This window comes from Garra rufa, chromosome 7 (genome assembly GCF_049309525.1).
Source record: "Garra rufa chromosome 7, GarRuf1.0, whole genome shotgun sequence".
NCBI lineage: Eukaryota > Metazoa > Chordata > Actinopteri > Cypriniformes > Cyprinidae > Garra > Garra rufa.
Genome location: NC_133367.1, coordinates 11,432,547 through 11,445,308, shown reverse-complemented (window position 1 = coordinate 11,445,308; position 12,762 = coordinate 11,432,547). Strand labels below are relative to the sequence as shown.

The following is a 12,762-nucleotide window of genomic DNA, read 5'->3' as shown; positions in this document are numbered from 1 at the left end:
AATATGCTGAGTATTCACCGAGTTTTAATGATTACAGTGACGCTTTTCTTAAAACAGTTCATGGAGACAGAGAAAACAGAAATCACCCTGTTCGTTTTCTTTATTCTGAAAAAAAGCACAACTTTCTGTTGTTCTTGTGAGTGTGCACAAATAAAAGTACACACTTTACAGTTTCCAATGATGTATATCTCTAATTTGTATGACTGAAACCGACAGAGCATTTTTAGTGTCTTTTGCGCTGATCTTAAAAGAAAATGAGCTGGTATCGCCGGCGATACAGCCGTCCCCAGGGAGTTAAAGTCAATATTCCGTAATAGTGTCCCCTGTTGGCAGCAGCCTGTTGTCATGTCTTACACTCAAGCATGCCATGTTCAATCTGCACCAAAAAATCGCTGGCCTGAAGACATCTGCATGCCAATATTCAGTTATACAAATAGCGCCACCAGCTGGCAGCAAGAAGTCTGGCACATCAAAATGACTTTGACATATTCCTCCTAAATTTACTATGTTAAAAGCATAGTGCCCCCTGTCAGGTTTCAGGCAGGAACAGACGAACAACGACGTAGTTAAAATAAAAGTATTTAATAAATCCAATGGGAAACAGGCAGACACAGGAACACGGAGTGGTAACATTAAAGACCGACAAAACATGATGGTGAGCACACACTATAAAAAGACATGGTGATGAACACAGACAGGTGCAGGCAGATGGAAAGCCGATGATCTTGGGCGACACTGCAGATCCGGAGGGCTGAGGCGGAACCCAAGGTTCTGGCGACCAAGGCGGAGATGGAGGTCCGGAGGTCCGCGGCGGAGCCGGAGCGACAGAGGACCGAGGCTGTGCCCGCGGGAGAGAGGAGGTCCACAGAGCCGGTGGGACGGAGCGACGAGGCGCAGCCGGAGGAGTAAAGTCCAGAGGTGAAGGTGGGGCGATGACTGACCAGGGCGGAGCCGGAGGGACGATGGAGCCCGGTGGAGCTGGTGGACCGACGGCGGAGACGAGGGTGCAGAGAGCCGGGGTGGAGTCCAGGACTCAGAGGCTGAAGGCGGAGATGAAGGATCCTCCAGCCATGACGCCGATGGAAGCTGGCTGACCTGCGGCAAGCCCACTGCACAGCTGGTGGGCTGGGGGTGAGCAAGGGGACAGACAGAAAGCAGCGGGGATTCTGGAAGACTGGACGGAACCAGCGGAGATTCAGGACGGCTGGATGGAACCGGCGGAGATTCAGGCATAGACAGAAGAGGAAGGGTGGGTGGGAAATCCAGGCAGACAGGTATTTCCATGACAAAGTCTATTAAAGTCTCTGGGTCTGGAGTGACAGTGACGAGGTTCTCCTGGGAACAGGTGGGAAGCGAGGGTTTGTTTCTCGCCAGTGTCCATTCCACAAACGCGGCGAAGTCTGCTCGAGGGCCGTCCTCGGACGACGGCGCTCTGCATGACGCGTTGAGACTTGCATCATAGAACGCACAGAGCGTGTCATCCGGATAGCAGGTGGTATGAGCTACGAGCTGGAACAGCAAGGTGTAGCCCTCGAGTGGTAATTCCCCCTGCTTCAGCCTAAGAAGGATAAACTCCGGACGGAGTAGGGGATCCATAGAAAACACACGACGGAAACAAAAGACTGGAAAAAACTAACAGGAAACCAAATGAAGGTGAACACGCAAAACAACTGTATTGGTCGGTCTTTCTGTCAGGTTTCAGGCAGGAACAGACGAACAACGACGTAGTTAAAATAAAAGTATTTAATAAATCCAATGGGAAACAGGCAGACACAGGAACACGGAGTGGTAACATTAAAGACAGACAAAACCTGATGGTGAGCACACACTATAAATAGACATGGTGATGAACACAGACAGGTGCAGGCAATAAGGGATAAACCAAGTTACAGTAAACAGCGGGGGAAATGGATGGGAGAAACCAACTCAAAGTCCGGGGATGTGACACCCCCATTCGCCACAGATCGGCGGTGGGCCTGGTGCAAGGGCAGCTTTAATACTCAGTATGTTATTACTTCACATTATATTAATGTCATTTAAGTAATAAAAAAACATTAATTTTATTTATCTTTTAAATAATGATAATATAAACTAATTTTATTTGTTGGCAAATGAAGTGGATTTAATATTACAATAAAAACAGTGAACAAATATTGTATGATTATTCCTAGTTGCATAACTTTGTTTTTTAAACGTGGGTGGGACACTTTCCTTTTTTTCAACTTTTTGGCTTTATCATTATAGGACAGTATTAGGCCCGTAATTCTTCACGTCAGTGAATAAATGCATAGATATGTAATAAACATTCATACTCTTAAACAGTCCAATGTTAAAATTTGCATTAGGTGTGAAGGAGGTTTTGGGTTCTAATCCGCCCATGTCTAATTTCCCCCCCTTTTTAAAATCAGATATGATTATCAGTAATCGTATAGGCAGAGCAGGCACACGTTATCTGTTTTGTTTTGTGATTTAACTGGAATAAATATATATTCTCTGCAATGTTTAAGCCAGCAGTTTTAATTCCAGTCCTCACGTACATCCGCTCTGAATATTTAGCATGTCTCTCTTTGTTAACACACCTGATTCAGATCATCAGCTCACTAGAAGTGAGCTCCATGAATGAACTGTGTTCCGATTGACATGATCCATTAACTCCTTCATCCGCAATACAGAGGAAAATTGTAAACGCAGGACCATGTAATGACATGCTGATGCAGTCATGTAAATAAGATAAATAACATAAGGCTATTTAGTGTGTTCAAAGAGAGACTCTGCAGGCAAAAACACAAGGCTTTGGCTTTTTGGAAGGTGTGTTTCCCATTACATCTGGCGTAAGTAACACAGCATTTCAGAAAAAGAGCATCATACCAACAGTAAAATCTGGTGGTGGTAGTGTGATGGTCTGGGGCTGTTTTGCTGCTTCTGGACCTGGAGGACTTGCTGTGATAAATGTAACCATGAATTCTGCTGTCTACCAAAAAATCCTGAAGGACAATGTCTGGCCATCTGTTCGTGACCTCAAGCTGAAGCTAACTTGGGTTCTGCAGCAGGACAATGATCCAAAACACACCAGCAAATCCACCTCTAAATGGCTAAAGAAAAACAAAATGAAGACTTTGGAGTGGCCTAGTGAAAGTCCTGACTTGAATCCTATTGAGATGTTCTGGCATGACCTTAAAAAGGCGGTTCATGCTCGAAAACCCTCCAATGTGGCTGAATTACAACAATTCTGCCAAGATGAGTGGGTCAAAATTCCTGCACAGCGCTGTAACAGACTCATTGCAAGTTATTGCAAACGCTTGATTGCAGATGTTGCTGCTAAGTGTGGCCCAACCAGTTTTAAGTTTAGGGGGCCAACAATTTTTTTCACACAGGCCCATGTGGGTTTGGATTTTGTTTTCCCTTCATAATAAAAAACTTCATTCAAAAACTGCATGTTGTGTTTACTTGTGTTATCTTTGATTAATATTCAAATTTATTTGATGATCTGAAACATTAAATTGTGACAAACATCAAGAAAAAATCAAGAAGGGGGCCAACATTTTTTCACACTACTGTATCTTGTATGTGGTTTTAACACTAGCCACTGCTCAATATACAGCATTAAACTAAGATAAATAAAGTTTGATTCCACACCAGAAACACAAACTATCTATAATGCTTAATAATACATCTTAAAATATAATAGATGTACTGTTAGCATCAAGCTATATTTGAAAATGTATGTGATTTATTAATGTTTTTTTTTTTTTTGGCTTTAAACCTATTTAAACCATCATCCTTGCGAATGATGACGTCTGGTGTGAGTAGCCCCAAAGGGATCTATTGTTTCAATTCAAAAGCGTCATCGAGCCAAATTTTTGCATTCAGTGTGAAAAGGCCTTTAGTCTGTCTCAGTTTGTTTTGTTTCTTCATGTCATTCCAGACCGATTGATGATGATGAGATCAGATGTCTGTGTGGAGCACTGGCTGTTGTCAGACTCCTTGTGCAAACAAAAATCTCACTGGATTATTACAATTAATGGCAACATGAATGTTAACTGTAATGTAAACTGATATTTCCTACTGACACACTACAGCAAAAGATAGAAATAACTGACTTTAAACCATTTTTAGCTGGTGAAATCTTAGTGGCATAAGACTTTTGCACAGTACTATACAGAAAAAAAATATTTTAATAGATTTTACTGAAATTAAAAAAATTACATTTCAGGCGTTCAGTCGCTATTGACCACAACGACCACAAGTGTACCTCACAAATGAGGAGCATCAAGGTTAAAGGTTAAAGCTTGACTGTAAGCTGGAGATACGAAAGTGAATTGATATCTAACAATTACATTTAATTCAGTACTCATTTGTCAGATTTTGCTTTAAAGCAAAGTTTTAGTTTATTTGAATAAGGAATAAAATATAATTCTGTTTAGGGATTTTCATTGTTCAGGTCATTTCTAGAATAACTGATAATCATCTGAAATTGACATTTTCATTCTGGTTCTAGGCTTTCAAACTGCAGTATCACTGAAGATGGTTATAAAGCTCTGGCTTCAGCTCTGAGATCAAACCCTTCACACCTGATAGAGCTGGATCTCACAGGAAATGATCCTGGACAATCAGGAGTGAAGGAGCTCAATCATTTACTACAGGATCCAAACTGTCAACTCAAGACACTGAGGTGAGACCTGATCAAATAATCTTACAGAAATAAATGTGCAATTTTATTTTTATTATTATTATTTTTTTTAGCTATACAATAATCTGGACAATTTGTTTCATCAGCGTGATCATATCAGATACTGTGGGTTTTGTTGAACTGATGATCAAAGTCAAAGTCTGTTTTATTGTCAATTCTGCCACATACGTACAGCAAATACATACAGAGAATTAAAAATTTGTTACTCACAGACCCTTGGTGCAAAATGTTTTCTCTGAGCTGATGTTTCTCACTCCTGAGAGATCTTGAGGATTTTAATTGTACACTCTTTATTTGTAAACTAAAGATCATGATCTAGTGAGGTTTTGCTCTTCTGCTCTGTGGGACGTTTCTGTTCTTCTAAGTTTGCTTTAAGACTGAGTGTCCCTCTAGTTTCTGTCAAATAACTGTGACTTTTAGACTTTGTTTTCAAATATTTATGTATTTGTGTATTTAAATGTTTAAAGGAAAGTTTTGCAATTACTGGTTCTCGGTTTAGAATAATAGTTTTTTTTGTAATGATTTTTGTAATGTAATGGACATTTAAATCAGAACTAAATTGATCGTACCTGCTTCATCTTCTCTTCTGCAGGTTTTTGGGTCCTGCTGCAGATGACGCCTGTCAGTATGTGACTGGAATTGTGGGTAAAAACCTGTTACTCCTGAGAGAGCTGAATCTGAGTGAACATGAACTAGGAGACACACGAGTGAATCAGATCTCTGCTCTACTGGAGGATAAACATTGTCAACTCAACACACTGATGTGAGTATTGCTGCTTTATTTCAAATCTTGCATTACTTTTAATAGTACTATTAATAAGTAGTTGTTAATATTTCCATATTTGTGTCAGAGCAGTTTTTGTCAGCATCACTAAAAGCCACTATAATGTGAAGTATAAAAATTAAACAGGGAATGAAAAATGGCATAAAGTTTTATATTAGGGACTCAAGCGCATCATTTTGTGCACCGGATGCAAATACTGTGAACATTTAGTGCTGCACAGTCTATCTATCATATGTTGATGCCTCATTAAAAGTCTTTTAGTTTTATAGAATATATTGATGTAGAAATATATTGTTTTCCTTAAATGTTTATAACCACAATGTAAATAGCAACATTTGTGTAATTGTGTAACATTTTACCGGATTTAGTGCTGCACTTTTATTTGTTCCCCACCAAATAATGTTTTTTTCACAAAATGTTTGGATGTATGTTAGATTGTAAAATAATGATTATTAGTTCCACACACAGAGATCTGGAAATTCTACATTGATTTAAAAGAGAAAAACTACACTTTCACAGTTTAATTCTGTGTAAACTAAAGATAGTGGCAAAGTCAGATACACATATGACTGCTGAATGCAATCATGTTTACTGATTGCTGGTATGCAAGCATTTTTTCACAACTATTCAAAACTGTGTATAATGTCTAATTTTGGTGCAGCATATACTGTAAATTGTAAAAACTGAACAAGAGCATTTTAAGAATCAGTGATCAGTATCTGCCTCAAATGTCCTGATCAGTGCAGCACTAAAGCAAATCAACTGCCTTTTCAAAACTTACTTAAATGACTTCAGTTTAAGGAAATACATTTATTCATTAAATAAATACATACATGTGCAAAGTATAATTTTTTATAAGCAAACTGTCTTTGTTGTTGACTTGTAATTGTTTAGTCTACAGTATGTTTGAACATTGATCTGTGAGACTAAAGTGATTTAGTTAACATTAACTATTAAATATATTTTGAGAGCATTTATTAATCTGTTCATGTTAGTTTATTTAATAGATCATTGATCATGTCAGTTCACAGTGTCACAGAGGCGGTCTCTGTGGCTCCCTCCGACCACCGCCAGCGGGAACCATCACCGGAGTTCTAACACTACACTTCCCAGCATCCCCGTACCTGGGACCCTGACTTCCGGTTCCGGGTCCTCCGGGTCACTTCCTGTTATCCGCCATTTTATAGCGCGCCGGTTTGGCGTGTTATTTGCGAAGTTTTGTCAAGCCATGCTAGCAATCCTGAGCGTTCTCTTCACGGACTGTTATCTCGTTGCCAACCGGACTGGATATCGTTGTGTGAACTCTTGCCGCCTGCCTTTTCTCGACCCCTCGCTCGCTTTACGGATTAACCCTTTGGACTGCCGCCTGCCCTGACCTAGTGCACGGACATTGACTACTCTGATCGGTTTGCCTACGTTATACCAGTCTGCTGTTGTTGACCCCTGCCTGTTTACCAGTTGTGTTTCAATAAAATTGTCGCAAATAGATCCAACGTCTCCGGATGAGTCTTTGGCTGCGTCACAGAAAACTTCGCCACCCACGGATCCAGCGACAATGCAGCACATCACGTCAGAGCTAACTGCCCAGGCCTCGGTTCTGTCTGTCCACCAGACCCAGTTGGATCAGCTTACCCAGGTAACTCAGCAGCTGGCTCAAATGCTGCGTAGCTTTCACGCTCCTCCTCCTCCCATCGCTACCCCCGCTCCAACGCTCCCGCCAGGACCACCCGTAGCCACTGCTAGCCCGCGACTGGCTTTCCCGGAGAAGTTTGACGGCACACCTGCTAAAAGTAAGGGCTTCTTGCTACAATGCTCGTTATTTGTTAGCCAACAACCACATCTGTACCCTACTGATGAGAGTAAGATTGCCTTCGTGTGTTCGCTCCTCTCTGGGAGGGCTTTGGACTGGGCCACGGCAGTTTGGGACTTGGACCAGCCCACATTTCCATCGTTTGCTGTATTCCTGCAACGTTTCAAGGAGGTTTTTCAACCCAGCTCTGAATGTGGCGATGCGGGAGAACAGATTGTGGCTCTGCGCCAGGGCAAACGAACGGCGGCGGATTACGCACTCACTTTCCGAACGCTCGCGGCTCAGAGCGGTTGGAACGACGGCCCACTCAAACTGCACTATCGCAAGGGACTTAATTCAGATCTCCAGGTGGAGTTGGCTTGCCGGGACGAAGGACTCACCCTGACCCAGTACATCGACCTCTCCATCCGCGTCGATAACGTTCTGCGGGCTCGCAGGCCTAACCGTCAGCTTCCCACTCTACCGCTCACTCCACCTACAGCCGAGGCACTTCCAGAACCCATGCAGCTGGGGACAACAAAACTGTCGACAGAGGAGAGGGAGCGACGTCTGCGAAGCAAGCTCTGCCTCTATTGCGGTTTGGCTGGACACCTCCGGGCCACCTGTCCCACACGACCCCCTCGACCATCCTCCTCGGTGAGTAAGAAGTCTACACCTCTTAACCGCTGTGAAATACCAGTAACGATAATCATGGAGGACAAAGCTGTCTCTACCATAGCCTTGATTGACTCCGGTGCAGCCGGTAACTTTATTGATACTGACTTTGCCAAGGCTAATCACCTCCCTGTCCTTTCTTGTGCCTCACCTGTGGCAGTGGCCGCCCTCGACGGACGACCATTAGGATCCGGACGGATCGACTTCGTCACCGACACCCTCACTCTTGTGGTTGAACCTGCACATCGGGAGCACATCCGGTTCTTCACGATCACCTCTCCGCAATCCCCTGTAATCCTGGGCTACCCTTGGCTCAACCGTCACGAACCGTCCATCTCATGGACTCAGGGCACAATCACTCATTGGTCTCCCTACTGTCACGAGCACTGCCTCCAGGCCGCAGTCACGTCAGCAGAATCCCCAGTGGACACTATCACCAATGAATCCATCCCTGCTGAGTATCAAGATCTCCTCAGAGCCTTCAGTCGATCGGGGTCCACCCAGTTGCCTCCTCACCGCCCTGGAGACTGTGCCATTGACCTCCTTCCTGGTTCCACCCCTCCCAGGGGAAGGGTCTTTCCCCTGTCTCAACCTGAGTCTGACGCCATGAACACCTACATCCAGGAGGAACTGGCTAAGGGCTTCATCCGACCATCTACTTCACCGGCCTCGGCGGGGTTCTTCTTCGTCAAGAAGAAGGATGGGGGGCTCCGTCCTTGTATCGATTATCGAGCCCTCAACGACATCACTGTTAAGTACCGCTATCCTCTCCCACTCGTTCCATCAGCCCTGGAGCAACTACGAACCGCCAAGATTTTCACTAAGCTGGACCTCCGCTCCGCATATAATCTCGTCCGCATCCGGGAGGGGGACGAGTGGAAGACGGCCTTCTCGACTACCTCGGGGCACTACGAGTACCGGGTGATGCCGTTTGGCCTGGCCAACAGTCCGTCCTATTTCCAGGCCTTTATCAACGATGTCTTCCGTGATATGCTGAACCGCTATGTGATTGTCTACATCGACGACATCTTGATCTATTCCAACACCTACTCCGATCACATTCAACACGTCCGGGCCGTCCTCCAGCGCCTCATTCAGCATCAACTCTACGCTAAGGAGGAGAAGTGCGAATTTCACCAGAACAAGATCGCCTTCCTAGGCTACATCATCAGTCCACAGGGCGTGGCCATGGATGAGGGAAAGGTGAATGCGGTTCGCAACTGGCCCAGACCTACGACCCTCAAGGAGCTACAACGTTTCCTGGGGTTCGCTAACTTCTACCGTCGCTTCATTCGACACTTCAGCTCCGTGGCCGCACCACTCACCTCCATGGTTAAGAAAGGCTGCACCCGTCTCTCCTGGTCTCCCCTCGCAACCCAGGCCTTCAACGATCTTCGTAAAAGGTTCACCACTGCACCCATCCTCCACCATCCAGACCCCAAGAGACCCTTCCTTGTGGAGGTAGATGCCTCCAGCACCGGTATCGGGGCCGTCCTCTCTCAGCGACAAGGAGATCCACCCAAGTCATTTCCTTGTGCGTTCTTCTCCCATAAGCTCAGCCCTGCGGAGAGGAACTACGATGTGGGGAATCGAGAATTACTGGCAGTCAAGCTCGCCCTCGAGGAGTGGCGCCATTGGCTAGAGGGCGCTCAACATCCTTTCACCGTGCTTACAGACCATAAAAACCTGGAATATCTGCGCTCGGCCAAAGTTCTGAATCACCGCCAGGCTCGATGGGCGCTTTTCTTCACCAGATTCCAGTTTCAAGTAACCTACCGTCCAGGATCACAGAACACCAAGGCAGACGCTCTTTCCCGCATCTATGAGCCCGACCTCCCTTCATGTCCCACTGAGACCATACTCCCAACCTCCATGATTGTGGCCCCGGTCACCTGGGATCTCATGACCGAGATCTCGGAGGGTCAGTCCCAGGACCCTCCGCCTGCTGATTGCCCGACCAATCTCACCTACGTTCCCCAGGCTCTCCGTCCTCGAGTCCTCTCAGAGGTCCACTCCACTCCCAGCTCGGGACACCCGGGCATCGAGGCTTCCCTCCACCTGCTCCTTAACCGCTTTTGGTGGCCCAACCTCCGATCCGATGTAATCAAGTTCATACGGGAGTGTGCTGTCTGCAATATGACCAAGGTGCCCCGCCAACTGCCAGCCGGTCTTCTGCAACCCTTGCCCGTGCCCCAACGCCCGTGGTCCCACATCGCCTTGGACTTCGTTACCTCCCTCCCTCCTTCCAAGGGCTTCACCACCATCCTCACTGTGGTCGATCGTTTCTCAAAGGGCTGCCGTTTCATCCCTCTTCCCAAGCTCCCCACGGCCCTAGAAACCGCTGAAACACTGTGCAACTCTGTCTTCCGTTTCTATGGACTCCCTGAAGACATTGTTTCAGACCGCGGACCCCAATTCACTTCGCGTCTGTGGTCCAGTTTCTTCAGCCTGCTGGGGGTCAACGTCAGTCTAACATCCGGCTACCATCCTCAGTCCAACGGCCAGGCCGAACGCTTGAACCAGGAGTTGACCCGCTTCCTAAGATCCTACTGCCTGAACCATCAAGAGGACTGGACCCGCTATCTCTTCTGGGCCGAATACGCCCAGAACTCTTTACGCAAACCTGCTACTAACCTCACTCCTTTTCAATGTATTTTAGGGTTCCAGCCACCCTTGTTCCCTTGGTCGGGGGAACCTTCCGACCTGCCTGCGGTCAACTCCTGGTTCCAACGCAGTGAGGAGACCTGGAACCAAGCGCATGTCCACCTGCAGAGAGCGGTACGACGCACCCAGACACAGGCCGATCGCCGGCGCCGACCCAATCCCCCATACGCACCCGGCCAGTGGGTGTGGCTCTCAACAAGGGACCTCCGCCTACGCCTACCCTGCAAAAAGCTCAGTCCCAGGTACGTGGGTCCTTTCAGAATCATTAAACAGATCACTCCAGTATCATTCCGTCTTGAACTCCCACCCGAATACCGTATCTCACCCACCTTTCACGTTTCTCTGTTTAAGCCCGCTGGTGACCCGGGAGGAGAGGAGAACCTAGACGAGACCGCACCGCAGGGACCTCCCCCCCTGATCATCGACGGCGAGGAGGCTTACCTTGTCAACACCCTTCTGGACTCCCGACGCCGGAACGGCCGCCTTCAGTACTTGGTCGACTGGGAGGGCTACGGACCCGAAGAAAGATCATGGGTACCGGCGGAGGACATCCTCGATCCCTCCCTAACCTCGGAATTTCACTCAACCCACCCAGATCGACCAGCTCCCCGCGGAAGGGGTAGGCCTCGGCGTCGGGTTCCTCCTCGCGCCAGGAGTCGCTCGCAGGGGGGGGGCTCTGTCACAGAGGCGGTCTCTGTGGCTCCCTCCGACCACCGCCAGCGGGAACCATCACCGGAGTTCTAACACTACACTTCCCAGCATCCCCGTACCTGGGACCCTGACTTCCGGTTCCGGGTCCTCCGGGTCACTTCCTGTTATCCGCCATTTTATAGCGCGCCGGTTTGGCGTGTTATTTGCGAAGTTTTGTCAAGCCATGCTAGCAATCCTGAGCGTTCTCTTCACGGACTGTTATCTCGTTGCCAACCGGACTGGATATCATTGTGTGAACTCTTGCCGCCTGCCTTTTCTCGACCCCTCGCTCGCTTTACGGATTAACCCTTTGGACTGCCGCCTGCCCCGACCTAGTGCACGGACATTGACTACTCTGATCGGTTTTCCTACGTTATACCAGTCTGCTGTTGTTGACCCCTGCCTGTTTACCAGTTGTGTTTCAATAAAATTGTCGCAAATGGATCCAACGTCTCCGGATGAGTCTTTGGCTGCGTCACACACAGTGTATTTACTAATTAACAGAAAACTTTTATATTTAAAACTGTATTAGTAAATGTTGATACTTACATTAAGGTTATTAAATGCTAGTTGTTCATCATTAGTTCATGTTAACTAATGTAGTTAATGCTATCAAGTGAAGTTTCATAACTTGGATAAATAACTCACATCTTAATGGATAATTTTGCTGATTTTCAACCTTTGCATACCTTTATAACTTTTGTGTGATTTGTAGTTTATTTAAATGAACAATGTGTAGTCTTTCTCCATGTTACCTGCACACAGATATCACCATTTATTTGTCAGCAAAAGTCTGCTGGAAGATGCAGAACATATTAGAAAGTTGATCATCATAGATCTGAGTCATTGTTCTTTCTCTTTCTGTCTTCAGTCTGTGTGGATGCAGTATGACAGAGAAACAGTGTCTCATCCTGACTTCAGCTCTGAAATCAAACCCATCACACCTGAGAGAACTGAACCTGAGTGGGAATCAAATGAAAAATACAGGATTGAATCACTTATGTGACGTACTGAAGGATTCACACTGTAAACTGGAGAGATTGAGGTCAGTAACATTCACATACAAGAATCAAAATGATGAAAAACACTTTAACAACAGTTAAAACCAAAACACTTTATACTCAGTATGTTATTACTTCAAATTATATTAATGTCATTTAAGTAATAAAAAAAAAAATTATCTTTTAAATAATGATAATATAAACAATATTTATTTGTTGGCAAGTTAAGTGGATTTAATATTACAATAAAAACATTGAACAAATATTGTATGATTATTCTTAGTTGCATAACTTTGTTTTCAAACGTGGGTGGGACACTTTCCTTTTTTTCTAGTTTTTGGCTTTATCATTATAGGATAGTATTAGGCCCGTAATTCTTCATGTCAGTGAATAAATGCATAGATATGTAATAAACATTCATACTCTTAAACAGTCCAATGTTAAAATTTGCATTAGGTGTGAAGGAGGT

General features: G+C 45.5%; 1 protein-coding gene across 1 annotated transcript in view; it reads left to right on the top strand.

Annotated features, from left to right (window-relative positions):
- The window catches only part of LOC141337916 (NACHT, LRR and PYD domains-containing protein 3-like), a 148,308-nt gene that overhangs the window by 25,286 nt on the left and 110,260 nt on the right, over nucleotides 1–12,762 (top strand). The window contains exon 7 of the mRNA XM_073843492.1: nucleotides 4,499–4,672. Coding sequence (XP_073699593.1) covers nucleotides 4,499–4,672 — 174 coding nt within the window. The remainder of the gene's footprint in view (nucleotides 1–4,498; nucleotides 4,673–12,762) is intronic.